This window comes from Glandiceps talaboti, chromosome 11, assembly GCF_964340395.1.
Source record: "Glandiceps talaboti chromosome 11, keGlaTala1.1, whole genome shotgun sequence".
Classification (NCBI taxonomy): domain Eukaryota; kingdom Metazoa; phylum Hemichordata; class Enteropneusta; family Spengelidae; genus Glandiceps; species Glandiceps talaboti.
This window is the reverse complement of record NC_135559.1, coordinates 14,991,561-15,013,574: the sequence shown is the minus strand read 5'-3', so window position 1 is coordinate 15,013,574 and position 22,014 is coordinate 14,991,561. Positions and strand designations below refer to the sequence as shown.

Here is a 22,014-nt window from a genome sequence, read left to right as displayed (position 1 = left end):
CTTGCCAAAAACAAAATTGAAACTCTCGGTGAGAACTGTTTGCGAGGACTTCATCAACTGCAGGTATTGGACATGTCAAACAACCAAATAGCGGCAATTGAAGCACACACTTTCAGTGATATTTTTCAGCTAGAAATGCTGGACATATCATTCAACAAGCTACGAAACATTACAGATCATGTCTTGAAACCTCTGAGAAATTTACTGACACTGGACCTGAGTCGCAATGAAATTGTGATGTTGTCATCTTCCTCCCTAGCCGGACTGATAAATCTACAAGATTTGGATTTCTCAAGGAATCAAGTGACTCAACTGGAAGATGACACATTTCAAGATCTGAAGAAATTAAGGGAATTAAATTTGAGTAAGAATAAACTGATATGTTTTCCAAATCAACCACTGAAGACTTTAAGAAATATTGAAATAGTGATCTTTGATGAGTTCAGCTTTGCCACTCACTGTGACGGTATTGACTTACAAGACTTTCCCAGACTTAAGAAACTTTCTCTTCGGGGTGGTAAGCTCAATGATTCAGATATACAAAGGATGAAATTTGGAGATTTCCCACTGCAGGAGTTGGATTTATCATACAATAACTTGATATGTCCAATTAATGGTACATTTAACCCAGTTAAAGTGTTAACCTTATACCTTGTTGGTAATGATATCAACGGAGAATGTCTTGAGAAGTTACTGTATGATTTTGAGCATTCTGATGTAAGAAGTCTGAATTTAGGACATGTAATAACAGAATTAACAATTACAAGTTCTACTTTCAATGGTTTGAAAGCTTCAAAATTGCAAGACTTGTTTTTAAGAAATATTTATGTAGCAGAAGTCAATTTGTCTGCTGGACTCTTTCAGTCGCTTCCATACTTAAAGACTTTAGAATTACATGGATCATGGATTAATGACTTTACACTTCAACAAGGAATGTTCAATGGATTACAAAATTTGAAAACTTTGAGGATAGTTGAAAATGATATCAGTGATGATATAGAATATGGAGTTTTTAATGATTTGCCATCTCTAACAAAATTACAAATACAGGGTAATGACTTTGATGAAAATTTATCATTCAGAATGGAAGACTTGTTAGATAATTTACAGAATCTTACTACTTTAGAGTACTTGTATCTAAACGACAATGAGTTGGATGGTAGAATTTTGTCAAATTCTTTTCTCCATTTAACTTCTCTGATAGAGTTGGATATGTCACAGAACAGTATAACTTACATTGAGAATGATGCTTTCTCTTCATTGACAAAACTTGAAATATTAGATATATCCTACAACAGACTACAAATCTATGATTGTGAAAAAATGTTCTCAGAACTGGTTTCTCTGGAGTTACTTAGTATCATGTCTATTAATGAAGAAATTGATTTTTGCAACAGAATTGACATGAAAAAAGTTCAAAATCTCATGGTACTAATGACAGCTAACTCTTGGAATTCAAAATTAGAATTTGATATACCATCACTCAAACAATTATTACTGGATAGCAGATACAAGAGTGATTACTGTGTGGAGTTAGAAGGAATTTTTGACAATATGTTAAGTTTGCAAAATCTACATATCCAGGACAAATGTATTGAAACTATTCCTAACACTTCCCTCCCTTCTTTGATGTCATTAACTCTATACGATGTTCAGTTTACAAATCCAGCAGATATTTTCAAGTTTATAAATTTATTTCCAAACATACAAGAACTGTCATTCTTTAGTGTTAAAGACATGACTAATAAATTCATGGTAGAAACACTGCCAAAATTGTCTCATTTAGAAAAATTAACCCTCGTTGACACAAAAATAAATGATGTTAATGCACAAGCATTGAAAACTTTACACAATTTGACAACTTTGAGAATTGAGAGTAATAATCTTGACTGCTCTGATTGCAAAATGAAGGAATTTCTAGACTGGATGAAAACTGACAGAAGAGTGCAGATAGTACAATCTGATATCAAGTGTGTAGACCCAATAAGTATGTATGGAAAGTCTGTGTTAACTTTGACCTTTGGATTGGAATGTAATCTAGCATTCATGATTTCAGTACCCATTACTTGTATTTTTGCCTTTTTAGCGATTTGTATTGGCCTTTGTGTTCATTTTCGTTGGTATATACGCTATTGTTGTTTCCTCATCAAGCTAAAACGAGGTGGTTATCAACTCCAAGTCAATGATGAGGAGCTGCCATTGAATATCAGATATGATGCATTTGTTTGTTACAATGAAAATGACAGAGATTGGGTCATGCAGCAATTAGTTCCTCATTTGGAAAATATTGATCCACCTAATTTCAAACTCTGTTTACATGAACGTGATTTTATGCCAGGTATTGATATTTTTGACAACATTCTTGAAAGTATAGAGACTAGTCACAAAACTATGTTGATACTGTCACCTGGCTTTGCACAAAGTGAGTGGTGTTATTTTGAGATGAGAATGGCTCAAGATCATTTATTTAGACAAAGGAGAAATCTCCTCCTCTTTGTGTTGTTGCATGAAATTCCTGATGATGTTATGCCACGAGTGTTACGAAAGATGTTACTGACCCAGAAATATATCAAATGGACTGAAAATAAAGTTGGTCAGAGACTTTTCTGGGAGAAATTAAAAGTTGCATTAAAATCTGATAATAGAGTTAACAGAGTGGCAAATATGTGAGATTTTATTGTCCATTTTTAAATTGAGGCAAATTAGGTGGCTTTAAGAATTTGCATTATTATGTTAAAAATATTTCAAATTGGAAAAATTACACATGGAGTTCACTTCAAAAATTCAGCTGAGATGGTAGTTTTATAGTTAAGTCTCACTGTATAAACTTTATTCTGATGTGTTTGATATTCACATTTATTGAATTTTATTGAATTTTATTGAATTTCCTGATATACCTTGTGTATTTGATAGATATTTTTCTAATGTCTGTATATTAAAAAAAAGAAAAGATTATTAGAATATTCTTTTTTCCATGGGAGGAACATAAGACGTTGTTGTTGTCGTTATGTTTGTTGTCATCATCATCATCATCATCATCATCATCATCATTGTTGTCTTCATCATCATCGTCATCATCATCATCATCATCATCATCATCATTGTTGTCTTCATCGTTGTCATCGTCATTGCCACTGTCGTCGTCGTCGTCGTCGTCGTCGTCGTCGTCATCATCATCATCATCATCATCATATCATCATCATCTGGAAACCATCTTTAATTCATCATTAATATCCTACATACAATATGTCAAGTTCAAATGTCGACCAGATGAAAAGAAATCAATCTAAATGTGTTTAGCACTAGATTGGTTGAGTAGTTGAATTAAAATAGTATTTTGTGTTTTTTTGTTTCTTCTTTGCACGTTAAATCTTATTACATACCTTTTTGTTCTTGATATTTGTTTGATAATTAATGTATATCCCAGATTTTATATTGTTTTATGGATTCAATTATTAAAATGAAACTTTTCTCTGGTTTGTTTAATATTCAAACTTATTTGATTTTATTGAATTTATTAAGTAAACAAACTTTCTGTACATGATGTACAGTACAGTTTTCGCCTAAGCTATCGCATTTTTCGCGTTCGCTTCGCTTTGCCTTCGCAGTCGCATCGCCTCATTATCGCTTCAATCAATTCGCTTTGTAACTTGGAATCGCTTCATGACGGCATTCGCATCGCAGTCATTTCGCTTCGCGTTCGCTTCTTGTTCGCATGGCATCAAAAAACAATGATGGTTGCTTCACGTCAAACAACAATGAAGGTGAAGCAATACTGCGAAAGGTGTGACAGTATTTGCATATCTGTTTTGTGACCTGAATTGATCGATTATATTAAATCATGCATTAAAAGGATTAATAACTGTTCGGTAAATAACCCGTGAAGACAAGTACATTTCGTAGAAAACCAACCATTAGGTAGTGAGAATTGTTGTGACTGAAAAGCTGTGAAACCTGCCATCACATTGGAAAAACAAATGTTAACAAGTAAATTTATCTATTATGAATTATGTAGGAGTTAGTACATCTAAAAGTACACCTATTATATTACTTTATTCCAATTGGTAAGTATGCCTATGTAGCCCTTATACTAATGCAGAACGATTCTCATCTATGTATATGTACGCTCAATTTTCTTTAGCTTTTCAACCGTTTACCTCACGACTCAGACCACTATGGAAATTTTTCAAAAGAAACCCCAAAGTCAGAACAGGAATGATTTCATATTTATATTACCAACACTGCAGTACCCTTACTCATTTTGATGGTAAATAAGTATTCCTATACAGTCCGAATATGAAACACCTAACCTGGAGTTGTGAAAGAGCAGTATAGAGGTGAAGGGGTTGGCGTGTTGACGAACTTTCAATACAAGTGGAGATGCCTGCCCGCGAGTTCAAATCTAGGTCATGGCCGAATGGCATAGCAACTATTGTAATGAGATATGGTTGCCTGGCAACTATCATTTAGTTGCGTCAACAAATATAGTGCATGATGAGATCATAGACTCACTATGGGTAAGCTCGCGATCTTTGATCATAAATCATAAATGGGGAATTCAGTTTCATACTTGTTCGCATATGACCAATGTCTAGCAGAGAAATGCAAAAAAAGGATTAAGAGATTGGACACCAAAATGTATTCCAATTGATGTTGTGTAACCGAGAAAGATTTATTTTTTGTCATGGGATTGCATTATGTATAAAAAAAACAAAACATTATTGGTAAATTACGTCTCTATCTGGTTCAGACAGACAATACGAAAAAGAATATGTGCTTCAAGAAATGAGGAGATGCCTATTACTAAAACCCTCCTCCTTTTGCCAAAATACATGGTCGTTACATGTATGGACAAGCGAAATGGAGAAACACTATGATATTGAAACAACTGATGAGTGGGACGCCCAAATAAATGTGTCTTAACTAATGTCAGAAAAAAAAGTTAAAAACAAATTTTCGTAAGTTTTAAGTTTATTTAAAATGCGACATTGTCACCAATGGAGGGAACGCAAAAAATATGGGGTCCGGATACAAAACGTTCAACATAGATGTACATTGTATTTTGCTTACTTCTGTAATTTGAATCTTGTAAGTTTCATTTTAAAGGTATAACGGAGTAAAGTACATAAAACGGCAAATAAAAAAAAACTTCGTTCATGTATCGAAGGTAGTGTATTCTAGATAATGTCCAAACAGGAGATTGGAAAGGACTGCGTGATACTCAACATTTATTAACGCAAATTTAACCAAAAGGGTTATCGTGCTGTAGACAGAAAAGTAAAGTACAACCCCACATAATTTTAGTAACCGTAATGATCTATACTTTTCATTTCAAATCCTTTATCATGCAAATATGTGGGTATAATAGCGCCTGTTCCACACAATGCGATTCGAAAACAAAGTTGACGCGATGCGAATGGGGTGCGATGCGAATGCGAACTCAACGAGAAAGGGAAGCGAGGCGAAAGCGATGTTTAATTGAAGCTAACTCCCGTAAACTTGACATTGAGGCGAAGCGAAAGCGAAGCTGAAGCGATGCGAACGCGAATTGAGGCGAGAGCTTAGGCGAAAACTGTACTGTATCTTATAGTCTATCTTGTGCACTGATGCAAGTAATCACTGGTAAATATGTAATAATCTGTGTACACTGCATTTATAAAACTGTATCTTATCTGTGTTCACCAATCATTACAAAATAATCAAGATTCAAAGGACATGAAACCAAAGTAATATGGAACTGATCAGCTGTGATGACATAATGGTTTCACCGATGATGTCATTAACTATTCGTTTCTACACATTGTCTGTGTGGAACTTTTGAAGACCAACTTTAGTTCATATTTTAGTTTCTACACATTGTCTGTGTTGACCTTTTAAAGCCCCAACTTTAAGTTCATATTGTAGTTTCTACATGTTGTCTTTGTTGAACTTTTGAAGACCAACTTTAAGTTTGTATTTTAGTTCCTATTTGGTGTTTTGATTGCAGTTTGAAGACCAACTTTAGTTCATATTTCTCAAAGTATACTAAAATAACATTCATTTCAATTAATATAGTTTTCAGGATAGCTATACATACATGTATACTTGGGTGTATGTCAAACACTTTTCAGAGCATTATCATGAAAAATTCACTGTTTGATTATTAAGATGATGAAAGTAACTCCTAGTTTTAGGTTTACATTACATGTAAACATCTACCAGGAAGTACGTATATAATACTATAACTGTGGTTGCACAGAGTTCATCACTATTGAAATATCATATATCTGTTTCATTTGTTAATTGTGACTCAGGTCAGATGATAATAGACAGGAAATTGTGTCATCATTTTCCATAAGTGTGGTACAGTCTGTTCAAAACGGAGTTGGTTTAACAGTATCATTCTGTGAGTTGCTAGTCTATGCACATCAGTACGTTTGCAGTATTCAGGAATTTTCTGATCACAGTGTTAGTACACTCTTTTGATGTTACACAGGCAATTTTACAAGATGTGGATCACATATAAATTACTTCAGCTGGGAATCTTACTTGTGATTGTTGATATCCCTGTGGTCGTCTCAGATGCAATATGTAAGGTGTACAACCAATCCTATGTTGACTGCAGTGAGAGAGAACTGGATAGAATTCCTGTGAATTTACCAAACTTTGCTACACATCTTGATTTTGATGGTAACATAATTACAGCTATATCATCAGGTAGTTTTGGAGGTCTAGGCAAACTGCAGAGTCTTGTACTTACAGAGAATGAAATAGAAACCATCAACTCAAAATCTCTGCAAGGACTTCATCAACTTAAAGTACTTAATGTGTCATCAAACCTGATATCATTAATTGAAGCACAAGCTTTCTGGGGTGCAAAGCAACTTGAAATATTGGACCTGTCATTCAACATGCTTGAACAATTTAAAAGAGGGTTGAAGACATACCTGTTTAAAGTTTCTTACAACTTGTAACTGTTGATTTTAGCCATGTTTCTGTTTTAAACACTTTTAGGAATGGTTTTAATATGCTATTGATGTGTATTATTATTATTATTATTTTATTTTTTTTTTACAGTATTTCTTAAATGTCAATGCTCTTTTAACTTATCAAATGTCTCTTTTAACTTATTGTGCAGCGCTTTTGAATATTTTCTTTTAAATAGAGGAAGCGCTTTAGAAATGAAATAAATGTTAAATGTTAAATGTTAAAGACATTACAGACCACTTGTTCAACTACCTGAGAAATTTACAGACATTGGACCTGAGTAGCAACGAGATTCAGATGATGTCAGTTTCATCCCTACAAGGACTGGTCAACCTGGAATATCTAGATCTCTCTTGGAATTTTATAACTGAACTGTCAGATGACACATTTCAAGATCTGAAGAAACTGAAAACGTTAGATTTAAGTAAAAATCCCTTGTTCTGCTTTCCTAGTCAACCATTAAAACCCTTGAGAAGTTTTGAACAGATGATTTTTGATAACTTCAACTTTGCCATCGATTGTGATGATATTGAATTACAAGACTTTCCTAGACTTAAGACACTTTCTCTTCTTGGTGGTAATCTCAACGATATGGATGTACAACATATGACATTTGGGGATATCTCACTGCAGGAGTTGGATTTATCATCTAATAATTTGATATGTCCAATTAATGGTACATTTAATGCAGTTAAAGCTACAATGCTGGACCTGACTGATAATCCAATTAATGGTGAATGTCTGGAGAAGTTACTGTATGATCTTCAACATTCTCATATCAAAACTCTGACTCTCGGGTATAATTTCAGAAACTTAAACATCACAAGTTATACTTTCAGAGGTTTAAGAGCATCAGAGTTGGAAGAAATTACTTTGAGATATATCCATATTGAAGATTTCAACTTGTCTGCTGGAATTTTCCAAGGGCTACCATACTTAAAGACTTTGGAATTATCATCGAGTGAAGACTTTACACTTCAAGAAGGAATATTCAAAGGATTACAAAATTTAAAAACTTTGAGGTTAGTTGAAAATGATTTCATTGATGATATAAAATATGGAGTGTTCAGTGATTTGACATCTCTAACAACATTATATATACAAGATAATTTCTTTGAAAGCCCACTGAAAATGGAAGAATTATTAGATAATTTACAGAATCTTACTACTTTAGAGTACTTGTATCTAAATGACAATGGGTTGGATGGTACAATTTTGTCAAATTCTTTACTCAATTTAACTTCTCTGATAGAGTTGGATATGTCACAGAACAAGATAACTTTCATTGAGAAGGGTGCTTTCTCTTCATTGACAAAATTGAAAATATTAGATCTATCCTACAACAGGGTACTTTTCTTTCGTTATTATATGTTCTCTGATCTGATTTCTCTGGAGTTTCTGAACATCATGAATTTTAACACAGGAACTATAGGTGATTTCAAAAGAATCGACATGGACCAAGTTCAAAATTTAAGCACACTAATGACAACTATCTCTTGGTATTTGCGATTACATTACGATATACCATCATTGAAATACTTATTCTTCTTGGAGAACAATTACAAGAGTGATATCTGTGTGGATTTTAAAGGCGTTTACAATAATATGCCATGTTTGCAAACTCTTCATATTGAGAACAAATGTCTTAGAGCTATTCCAATCACTTCCCTCCCTTCTTTGGTGTCATTAACACTGAAGGATGTCTATTTTACAAATCCAGAGGATATTTTCAAGTTTATACATTTATTTCCAAACATACAAGAACTGTCATTAATTGGTATAAGAGACCTGACTAATAAATTCATGGTAGAAACACTGCCAAAATTGTCTCATTTAGAAAAATTAACCCTTGTTGACACGAAAATAAATGATGTTAATGCACCAGCATTGAAAACTTTACATAATTTGACAACTTTGAGAATTGAGAGTAATATTTTTGACTGCTCTGATTGCAAAATGAAAGAATTTCTAGACTGGATGAAAACTGACAGAAGAGTGCAGATAGTACAATCTGATATCAAGTGTGTAGACCCAATAAGTATGTATGGAAAGTCTGTGTTAACTTTGACCTTTGGATGGGAATGTAATCTAGCATTCATGATTTCAGTACCCATTACTTGTATTTTTGCCTTTTTAGCGATTTGTATTGGCCTTTGTGTTCATTTTCGTTGGTATATACGCTATTGTTGTTTCCTCATCAAACTAAAGCGTGGTGGTTATCAACTCCAAGTCAATGATGAGGAGCAGCCATTGAATATCAGATATGACGCATTTGTTTGTTACAATGAAAATGACAGAGATTGGATCATGCAGCAATTAGTTCCTCATTTGGAAAATATTGATCCACCTAATTTCAAACTCTGTTTACATGAACGTGATTTTATGCCAGGTATTGATATTTTTGACAACATTCTTGAAAGTATAGAGACTAGTCACAAAACTATGTTGATACTGTCACCTGGCTTTGCACAAAGTGAGTGGTGTTATTTTGAGATGAGAATGGCTCAAGATCATTTATTTGGACAAAGGAGAAATCTCCTCCTCCTTGTGTTGTTGCATGAAATTCCTGATGATGTTATGCCACGAGTGTTACGGAAGATGTTACTGACCCAGAAATATATCAAATGGTATGGAAAGCCACAGCTGACTTAAGTGTGCAATTACTATTATTGTATGTGCAAATACTATGTTATTATGTGCATTCAATAGTTTATTATGTACTTACCTTAAGTTATTATGTGCATACTGTATTATTCTATGTTACTATTATTGTATGTGCAAATACTATGTTATTATGTGCATTCAATAGTTTATTATGTACTTACCTTAAGTTATTATGTGCATATTGTAATATTCTATGTACAGTTACTATTATTATATGCGCTAACACTATGTTATTATGTGCATTAAATATTTTATTATGTGCAAATCTTAAGTTATTATGTGCATACTGTATTATTCGATGTACAGTTACTATTATTATATGCGCTAACACTATGTTATTATGTGCATTAAATATTTTATTATGTGCAAATCTTAAGTTATCATGTGCATACTGTATTATTATATGTACAGTTATTATTATTATATGCGCTAACACTATGTTATTATGTGCATTAAATATTTTATTATGTGCAAATATTAAGTTATTATGTGCATACTGTATTATTATATGTACAGTTACTATTATTATATGTGCTAACACTATGTTATTATGTGCATTAAATATTTTATTATGTGCAAATCTTAAGTTATTATGTGCATACTGTATTATTATATGTACAGTTACTATTATTATATGCGCTAACACTATGTTATTATGTGCAAATCTTAAGTTATTATGTGCATACTGTATTATTATATGTACAGTTACTATTATTATATGCGCTAACACTATGTTATTATGTGCAAATCTTAAGTTATTATGTGCATACTGTATTATTATATGTACAGTTACTATTATTATATGTGCTAACACTATATGATTATGTGCATTAAATATTTTATTATGTGCAAATATTAAGTTATTATGTGCATACTGTATTATTATATGTACAGTTACTATTAATATATGTGCTAACACTATGTTATTATGTGCATTAAATATTTTATTATGTGCAAATCTTAAGTTATTATGTGCATACTGTATTATTATATGTACAGTTACTATTATTATATGCGCTAACACTATGTTATTATGTGCAAATATTAAGTTATTATGAGCATACTGTATTATTATATGTACAGTTATTATTATTATATGCGGTAACACTACGTCGTTATGTGCATACAGTAGTTTATTAAGGGCTTTCGTTAAGATCCCCCGCTAGAGGGCACACTTTCTCGGATTCAAACACGCACGCGCAGACTCGAGTTGCTGTTGTGTTATCCTTTTGTGAGCACGTCCCGTCGTCGTCTGTCATGGAGTCTGTTCTGTCAGATTTAGGTCTGTCAGCTTTCACAGAACGTTTCTTGACAGAGGGAGTCACTTTCTCTCATGTGCTCGACATGACTGAGGAAAATTTAATAAGTTTTGGTGTCAGAAGATTGGGTGACCGACTTGATTTAAGAAGTCGGTGCCGGGAAGCTTTGGGGCGGGCCGGGCCTGGGAGCTGACAGGGGTTCCAACTCGTGCGGCAACTAGATCGTCTAGTGACGTCTAGATCGAGATCTACCGTAACTAAGGGGAGAACCGTTTGATTTCTGGGGGGGGGGGGGTATGGAGGAAGTAGGTATGGGAGCAAATTTTTTTCCCAGTCAGAGTGACAGCAATTTTTTTTTCTACTGTCAGTCCTGCATCAATTTTTTTTTCAAATGGAGTAGCAGTGCAATTTTTTAAAAATTAATCATTAAGTTTGAATGCATTGTTCATACTTATACCACGTCACAATGGTTCACAACTGTACCTCTAAATAACTTGTTCTGTGCAAGTAGAAGAATTAGCAGTTAGTATGAAAGACGTCTGTCTACGTTAAATTACAACTTTAAATTATAGAACAGTTCCAAAATCAACTCTGATCAGTACTAAACTTGCTTTTCTTTGAATCAGTCAATTCCTGTAAGTTCTCAGGGAAGATATTATTTTTTGTATTTCGTTATATTTGTTGTTCCTCAATTTTCATTGTCAACTTGAGAAAGATTTATTTGTACATCTTTATAAGAGATTTATATTGAACGAAAAACACTAGATTTTAACACTAGTTTATTGACTCCTGTCTTGTTTTTTAAATTGTCTTAATTTACAGAAACCAAATAGTCCCCTTCAGATATTGACTGTGTCATTGAGATATTGCAACAAAAATCCTGAAATATGTTTTCTTGGGTCAGAAAAGGAAAGGAAAACTTTGTGTGCACTTGGGTTTAAAGCAGAGCTACATAGTGCATGTTTTAATGATAAGTGCTGGAAAAAAACAGGAATTTATACTTGTATTAAAAACATTTGGGGCACCTATGGCGGCGAGCCGCCAAAGAATACATGAGAATAAGGTTTCCAAATTTGCTCATTTCTGACAATTTTTTTTTCCACTTCTGTCTGTTATGACAATTTTTTTTTCTCAAGCCATTACAGGATCAAAAAAAAATAATTTCTAGTTCACCTCCATACAGAACAATGATAGTACTATGTTGAGTATGCACATAATGTCCTAAAGTCTGTCCATAATATACTATCGAGTTAACGTTATAACATAGCGTTAGCACATAGAATAATAGTAACTGTACATTGAATAATGCAGTATGTACATAATAACTTAGGGTTAGTACATAATAAACTGTCTAATGCACATAATAACATAATGTTAGCACATACAATGATAGTAACTGTACATAGAATAACACAGTATGCACATAATAACCTAAGGTTGGTACATAATAAACTATTTAATGCACATAATAACATAGCGTTAGCACATACAATAGTAGTAACAGTGAATAATAAACTATTTAATGCACATAATAACATACCATTTGCACATACAATAATAGTAACTGTACATTTAATAATACAGTATGCACATAATAACTTAAGGTTAGTACATAAACTATTTAATGCACATAATAACATAGCGTTAGCATATACAATAATAGTAACTGTACATTGAATAATACAGTATGCACATAATAACTTAAGGTTAGTACATAATAAACTATTTAATGCACATAATAACATAGTGTTAGCACATACAATAATAGTAACTGTACATAATAAACTATTAAATGCACATAATAACATAGTGTTTGCACATACAATAATAGTAACTGTACATAAACTATTCAATGCACATAATAACATAGTGTTTACACATACAATAATAATAACTGTACATAATAAACTATTAAATGCACATACTAACATAGTGTTTGCACATACAATAATAGTAACTGTACATAATAAACTATTTAATGCACATAATAACATAGTGTTTGTACATACAATAATAGTAACTGTACATAGAATAATACAGTATGCACATAATAACTTAAGGTAAGCACATAATAAACTATTGAATGCACATAATAACATAGTATTTGCACATACAATAATAGTAATTGCACACTTAAGTCAGTTGTGGCTTTCCATAAAATGGACTGAAAATAAAGTTGGTCAGAGACTTTTCTGGGAGAAATTAAAAGTTGCATTAAAATCTGATAATAGAGTTAACAGAGTGGCAAATATGTGAGATTTTATTGTCCATTTTACAATTTTCATATTGAGGCAAATTAGGTGGCTTTAAGAATTTGCATTATTATGTTAAAAATATTTCAGATTGGAAAAATTACACTTGGAGTTCACTTCAAAAATTCAGCTGAGATGGTAGTTTTATAGTTAAGTTCCAGTGCCTAAAGTTTACTCTTATGTGTTTGATATTCACATTTATTGAATTTTATTGAATTTTATTGAATTTCCTGATATACCTTTTGTATTTGATAGATATTTTTCTAATGTCTGTATATTAAAAAAACAAACGATTATTAGAATTTTCTTTTTTCCATGGGAAGAGTGTGAGACGTTGTTGTTGTCAGGTTTGTCATCATCATCATCATCATTGTTGTCTTCATCATCGTCATCTTTATTGTCGCCACTGTCATCATCATCATCATCATAATCATCATCTGGAAACCATCTTTAATTCATCACTAGTATCCTACATACAATATGTCAAGTTCAAATGTCGACCAAATGAAAAGAAATCGATCTAAATGTATTTAGCACTAGGTTGGTTGAGTGTTAGGGATTCAATTTTTCTCTGATGTGTTTAACATTCAAACTTACTTCATTTTATTGAATTTATTTGGTAAACAGACTTTCTGTAGATGATAGTTTTTATTTGTTTATTTTTCCCTATTTGCATATGTATGTAACATTTCCTTGTACATTAAATAGTATGTTTGTGTTAATAGCAAACAAAACATTTATGAATATATTCTTTTTTTTTTCCATTCAAGTTGGAGATGATTGTGTTTTTGGAGTGATATAACACTTGGTTTGAAGGGAAAGTTATTGGGCCTAGGGAAACATATAAGGTTACATCAATCAAAAAATTTGCCATCTTAAAAAACTTTCTTTGCCGACCTTGAATTTCCTCAAAAACAACCAGGCAGATACAGGAAAAAACAAACAAACACAGAGAAAAACCCCACAATACTAGCATGTCATGTAAAATTCACTTTCTTGTGTATTCATGTTTAGTTTGCACCTAAATCTACCACACTGGTGATATATTTATATATATATGCCAAAATCCAAAGTTTGATTGTCGTAAACAAGTACTGAGATATGTATGTAGTAGCTATTCTGAAGATATTTGTATGGTCTTTTTGACTAAAACAAAATTTTAATGTGTTTTTCTACCCGCACAAAGAATGAAATTGATGACACCTAACAATACAATTCATGACACTTTAAAACTTAAAACACAACATCAAAACATCTACGGTATCATAACTTGTTACATCAACTTTGTGTGCATTCTGAAGCGTCTGAATGTCATTTTCATAATATGAAAGTACCCCCCCCCCCCCCCCCCCATAAGTGCAAGTGTGGTGTACTCTGGGTATTTGCAAGAGTGTTTACAATGTTGTTTACAGCCATACTGACATGAGACATGACACTGCAAGCAAAAATGGAAATACCTTTAAGTGTCAACACTGGCACTCACACATCATGGGGTTCTGTTGTTATTAGGGACAACTGCACAATGTCATACAAGCTCAAGGGGAGGGAAGGGGGTCTGGCACCAATGCATTGCTGAACTTCATTTTCACACTTCTATTAACCAAGTTTCAAAAACTTTGACACCTTTAAAGCTACTGTATTTAGTACAGAGATGTTGATAAGTTGAAGAAAAAAATTGATTCTAATGTGAGATACAGTGCTGGGTTTACAGTAGTATTTTGATCGTGTTTACCATCATCTCAGTAAACAGGTTCATAAGGTTGGAACTTCATGTTTACCATAATGTTTTTACATTGCATTGATTGTACATGTAGTGGTGAGATCGCTACAATTTTCATCATGGTTTACATCATATATATTAGTATAAACATATGATGTCACACTTGCGACTTCACTTAGGGGGGAGGGGGGAGGGGAGGGAGGAGGTTGTCCTAAACAAATTATGCTCATTTATTGAGCTTGTACGACATTGTGCGATCATCCCTTACATAATGTTTATCCTAAACTACAAAATTCCATGAATATGAAACTATGTGATCACAAGATTATGTGTACAAAGAATTCTGAAAGAAGCATGCACTCACTGCATGGAGGTAATGAGGTTGTTGGTATTGCAGTGTAGTGCAAATACCACTAGTATACTTGCGCATAGATATGCCATGATGGGGCGCCCTCACACATTGGTCAACCCCTTTCAGCAGGCCAGTGAGGGCAGAGCTACATGATGTATCTTAAAGTATATCTTGTGCACCGATGCACGTAGTCACTGGTAAATATATTAATACATGTATATTGCATTCATAAAACTGTATCTTATCTGTCTTCACAATAATGAAGATTCAAAGGACATGAAACCAAAGCAACGTGGAACTGATCGGCTGTGATCATGACATAATGGTTTCACTGATGATGTCATTAAATTTTCGTTTCTACACGTTGCCTTTGTTGAACTTTTGAAGACCAACTTTAGTTAATATTTTAATTTTAGTTTCTACATGTTGTCTTTGTTGAACTTTTGAGACTAAGTTTAAGTTCATATTTTAGTTTCTACATGATTTCTGTGTTGAACTTTTGAAGCCCAACTTTAAGTTCAACCTTTTGAAAGATGGCTAATAAAATAGTAGTCATTTTAAGTAACATATAGTTTTCACAACAGCTACACATACATGTACACTTGGGTGTACATCAAATATTTTTCAAAGAGCATTCACTGTTTAAGTATTAAGATTATAAATATTACATGTACTTATAGTTTTAGGTTACATTACATGTAAAACATCAACCAGGAAGTACATGTATAATATTACAACTGTGGTTGCACAGAGTTCATCTCTATTGAAATATCATATATCTGTTTCATTTGTTAATTGTGACTCAAGTCAGATGATAATAGACAGGAAATCGTGTCATCATTTTGTATAAAAAAAAGGAAAGTGTGGTATAGTCTGTTCAAAACGGAGTTGGTTTAACAGTATCATTCTGTGAGTTACTAGTCTATGCACACCAGTACGTTTGCAGTATTCAGAAATTTTCTGATCACAGTACTAGTACACTCTTTTGATGGTACACAGGCAATTTTACAAGATGTGGATCACATATAAACTACTTCAGCTGGGAATCTTACTTCTGATTGTTGATATCCCTATGGTTATCTCAGATGCAATATGTAAAGTGTATAACCAATCCTATGTTGACTGCAGTGAGAGAGAACTGGATAGAATTCCTGTGAATTTACCAAACTTTGCTACACATCTTGATTTTGATGGTAACAAAATTACAGCTATATCATCAGGTAGTTTTGGAGGTCTAGGCAAACTGCAGAGTCTTGTACTTACAGAGAATGAAATAGAAACGTTCAGCTCAAAATCTCTGCAAGGGCTTCATCAACTTAATGAACTTGACATGTCATCAAACCAAATATCAGTAATTGAAGCACATGCTTTCTGGGGTGCAAAGCAACTTGAAATATTGGACCTGTCATTCAATCAAATATCAACCATTGTGACAAATGCTTTCATGGACGTCCCTCAACTTAAAATACTGGCCATGTTAACCAACAATCTTACAGCCATTACAGATCATGTGTTCAACCCTTTGAGAAATTTAAAGACATTGGTCCTGAGTAACAACAACATTCTGATAATGTCAGTTTCATCCCTACAAGGACTGGTCAACCTGGAATATCTAGATCTCTCTTGGAATCATATAACTGAACTGTCAAATGACACATTTCAAGATCTGAAGAAACTGAACTTTAGATTTAAGTGAAAATCCCTTGTTATGCTTTCCTAATCAACTGCTAAAACCCTTGAGAAGTATTGAACGGTTGATTTTTTTTAACTTTAACTTTGCCAATGATTGTGATGATATTGAATTACAGGACTTTCCTAGACTTAAGACATTTAACCTTACAGCAGGTAACCTTAATGATTCATATCTACAAAGTATGACATTTGGGGATTATCCACTTCAAGAGTTGGATTTAGCATACAATGATTTGAAATGTCCAATTAACGGTACATTTAATTTGGTTAAGGTGTCAACATTAAACCTGGAGGGTAATCATATTAACGAGGAATGTCTTGAGAAATTACTGTATGATTTTAAACATTCTGATGTGAAAATTTGCACACTTAGTACAGCATACACAGCAATTACAAATTCTACTTTTAAAGGTTTGAGATCATCACAGTTACGAGAACTGTTTTTACATAAGTTTCAAGTTGAAGAATTCTTGTCTGATGGAGTCTTCCAATGGCTGCCGTATTTAACTAGTTTGCATTTGTCCAAGAGTGACGATGTTAGACTCCATGGGAGAATATTCAAAGGTTTGCAACATTTGAAAACTTTGTGGCTCACTTATAATGGTTACCTTGATACAAATTCGTATGGAGTTTTCAGTGATTTGACATCTTTGACAACACTGATTATATCAGAGAATGATAAATTGATACCATTAAGAATAGCCGAATTGTTAGACAATTTACAGAATCTTACGACTTTACAATATTTGTATCTGAATAACAAGTTGGAAGGTGGAATTCTTTCAAATTCCTTCCTGCGTTTAACTTCTCTGATAGAATTGAATATGTCCCACAACAGGATAACTTTTATTCACTATAAAGCTTTCTCTTCATTAATGAAACTGAAAAAATTAGATCTGTCCCATAATATTCTACAAATACTAGATTTCCTTGCGTTCTCCAAATTGATTTCATTGGAATCACTTAATGTGAAATACAGTGATGAAAACTCTCCACGGACTGTCACGACAATTGATATGCGAAGTACTCAAAATCTGAATACATTAATGACAAGTATCTCTATAACGTCTGATGGAAGTCCTTTCCCGGAACATTATAACATACCATCACTCAAACATTTATATTTTGTAAGCTTGCACATACCAGATGAAACTCTTGACTGTCTGGATTTAAAAGGAATGTTTGACCATATGTCAAGTTTGAAAACACTAAGTATTATCAACAAATGTATTGAAACAATTCCAATCAAATCCCTCCCTTCTTTGGTGTCATTAAGACTTAAGAATGTCCACTTCATAAATTCAGTAGATATTTTCAAGTTTATAAATTTATTCCCAAATGTAAAAGAAATGTTATTCATCGATGTAAAAGACCTGACAAGTATGTTCATGGTGGAACTACTGCCAAAATTGTCTCATGTAGAAAAGTTAACTCTTGTGAACACAAAAATCAGTCAAATTAATGTGCAAGCATTGAAAACTTTACACAATTTGACAACATTGAGAATTGAGAGTAATAACCTTGACTGCTCTGATTGCAAAATGAAGGAATTTCTAGACTGGATGAAAACTGACAGAAGAGTGCAGATATTAGAATCTAAGATCAAGTGTATAGACCCAATAAGTATGTATGGAAAGTCTGTGTTAACTTTGACCTTTGGATTGGAATGTAATCTAGCATTTCGGATTTCAGTACCAATTACTTGTATTTTTGTCTTTTCAGCAATATGTATCGGACTTTGTGTTCATTATTATCATCACATACACTATTGTTGTTTCCTCATCAAGCTAAAACGAGGTGGTTATCAACTCCAAGTCAATGATGAGGAGCTGCCATTGAATTTAAGATATGATGCATTTGTTTGTTACAATGAAAATGACAGAGATTGGGTCATGCAGCAATTAGTTCCTCATTTGGAAAATATTGATCCACCTAATTTCAAACTCTGTTTACATGAACGTAATTTTATGCCAGGTATTGATATTTTTGACAACATTCTTGAAAGTATAGAGACTAGTCACAAAACTATGTTGATACTGTCACCTGGCTTTGCACAAAGTGAGTGGTGTTATTTTGAGATGAGAATGGCTCAGGATTATTTATTTCGACAGAAGCGAGATCTTCTCATTCTGGTATCATTACATAAAATTCCTGATGATGAAATGCCACGAATTTTACGAAAGATGTTACTGACCCAGAAATATATCAAATGGACTAAAAATAAAGTTGGTCAGAGACTTTTCTGGGAGAAATTGAAAGTTGCATTAAAATCTGATAATAGAGTTAACAGAGTGGCAAATATTTGAGATTTTATTGTCCAGTTTTACAATTTTCATTAAATAAGTTGCAAAAGACTGATAAATGTGTAAAATGTCTGTTATTGTATGTACAATAACAAACTTTTGACACATTTTGCATCTTTTTGCAATGTATTGAGTTATGAAAATGGACTTGGTATATGTTATCTCACATTATTTTTTCACGTAGAAAAACATAGTGAAGCTGTTTTATGAAATAAAAATCCAACCAAATTCTCATCCATATGGCCACTTTAAAGTGACACATGCTGAGTTTATAAACATTTTACGCAAGTGAAAATATATAACTATTATTATAATGTTAATATGCCTTCTATGACATTACAATTGTCTTCTGGTGTTGTTAGAATAGTTGATTAGATCATAGTTATTTACACTCACTTTTGTGCAATCTAGTGATAAGTTGAAAATCCCTTCATCAACTTTTTGGGAAAAAATATCAGTAAAAATTTGTCAAATTATGTTCACTTTATTGTTCAATAACTTACAAATATTAGAGATAATGTTATCTTTTTGGAATCTAGTTTGAAACAACTCTGTGACCTTTGTCTGAATCACAAAGATGTTATTAGCATAATTATGCTAATGGCGTCTTAGTGATTCAGAAAAAAGTTATTCTGTGTTACATAGAGATCAACAATACTCTGAAAACAAGATTTAATTTGAAATAAAAAACACTGCTGTATTTAATACACTGGTATATGCACTGACTGCTATTTATTTCTAGCTGGTGTACTGGCTGGGTTTCCTTTTCAGTATGAGCTGTGTATGTGACTAAATTTGCATTCACCTTGTTTCCTGTTGGGTAGTTCCAAGTCAGGAACACATTTGATTTTCTGTTGGTTCTTTATTCAATATAAACCTTGCTGAATCAATGGAGAACAACAGACTATTGTCAAATCATTGACACATTCTGCAACCATAGACAGTTTCTTCTACACTGTCTATGCTGCAACATACTAGTAGCTTGAGAGGGTTGTTTGTACTCATTGTCAAACAGACCACAGACCTTACGCGAAAAACAGACACAAACACACACATGCATATCTATCACAGACATACACAAACACACTGTTAGTTAACAGTCTGGGCACTGCTTTGTTTGTGCCAAAAATTGATATTTTGCCTGGTTTTTCACACCCTTTAAAAGTATGAAAAGGAAAAGTTTGTCAGAAGACAGTGCTATACTTTTATCAAGCTGACCATTTGGCAAGTTGAGGTTGCTTAACTTGATAGATAATAATAATCTTATACTGGATAGTTCTTTAAGCATATAAACACTTGTCTCCCAAGAAGTCCAGTGAGGGCCATCCCTCATGGGTTCAGTGTTAATGCAGGAGGAAACCGGAGTACCTGGTGAAAACCTGCATTGTTCGGTAGAGTCAAACTGAACGACACTCTTCTTACTTACAGCATGGTAAATTTAATCAAACCCTGAATGGGTTCAAACCATGACTGCAGTGGTAAGAGGCAAGTGGTTTAACCACTCAGCCACCGACAACCCTAGATAAGGACACTATGACTGCCGAACACAACAGGGTTGAAATTTGTTTACATTACTTCAGCTAAGACTCTTGGGGTCAAAAGTCTAATGTGTTGTAAGAAGAGGGTTAAAAGTAAATAACTGGTTCTCACCTGGGCCTCTACATACATCTGGTCAGTGATAGTGGCACCAAGTCGTTCCTGTTTGTTCCTCTCTGCTTGTAAAACTCTACCCTCACTCTCCAACTCTGCTTCCATTGATGCAAGATCACCCTGTAGGAAAATAATGTAATTAGTACTGTAAAGATTTAGTGAGTTTCTGAGAATGTAAACCTCTATCTTCACTCTCTAACTCTGCTTCCATTAATGCAAGATCATCCGGTACAAAAATGAAATAATTATAACAAATTTAGTGAGTTTCTAAGAATGTACCTCAACTCTACTCCGATGAGTCTTGCATACCAAACCTTTGATTTTGGATGTTAGTAGCTAATGATTTCATTCCTTAGCAATGTATACATCAATTTCCTTCTTTCCTCTTGTACATGTAATCTCCTCTCTGTTGTGTTTTCCACCTTCATTTGGTCTAATTTTTCTTATCTTGTCTTCCCTACTTTAACATACGCTCTTCCCTTCCTCCTCACATCCCATCCTGTCTCTTCACTTCTCTCCTCTTCCTTCCCTTCTGATCTCTTCCCTTACCCCCTCTCCTTTACTATCCTCCCTTCTGCCTCACATCGTGTCTCTTCATTTCTCTTCCCATCTGTTCATCCCTTCCATTATCCCCCTCCTCCTTTATTCTCCTCCCTTTTCCCTCCTCATCTTGTCTCATATTATTGCTTCTCTGGTAAATCTAGATGGATCTTACATAAACCTAAGTATAATGCAATTATGTCACATGATTTGACTTACACTGTAAAAGCAGCTAGCCAATAACAAGTGTCTGTTGATCCACTGAAAGTTTAGCATAGCTGGTGGTGGTAATTTAACATTCAGAACAAATTCCTGTGCTTCCAAGGGGAAAAACCTTCGCTATGTGTAGAAAGCTTTGTGAAAAAGTAACACCAAGATAAGTCTTCAAGCTGATAAACTACCCCATTCAACAACAGTGATTTTAGTTTGCGTCTGTCTCAGATCTGAGTTTATAGAAAGTACATCTATCATTATTGTAGTTAGACCTGGCACAACTAGTCTAATGTAATCATGGGTCCAATAGGTTTAATCATAAATAAAAACTAGATATATTGGCAGGCAGTCTATTACATGTGATAAAATATTCTGTTGGTTTTAATAGAGCTATTTAGAAAGT

General features: G+C 33.4%; 2 protein-coding genes across 2 annotated transcripts in view; one reads left to right on the top strand and one right to left on the bottom strand.

Moving 5' to 3' along the window:
* Window positions 1-22,014, bottom strand: part of LOC144442063 (DNA excision repair protein ERCC-5 homolog) — a 36,186-nt gene that overhangs the window by 5,525 nt on the left and 8,647 nt on the right. The window contains exon 8 of the mRNA XM_078131334.1: window positions 20,859-20,978. Within this exon, the coding sequence (XP_077987460.1) occupies window positions 20,859-20,978 (120 nt within the window). The remainder of the gene's footprint in view (window positions 1-20,858; window positions 20,979-22,014) is intronic.
* On the top strand, window positions 7,111-9,618 carry LOC144442607 (uncharacterized). The gene has a single exon (XM_078131986.1). The coding sequence runs from the start codon at window positions 7,177-7,179 to the stop codon at window positions 9,616-9,618; it is 2,442 nt and encodes an 813-aa protein (XP_077988112.1). The 5' UTR covers window positions 7,111-7,176.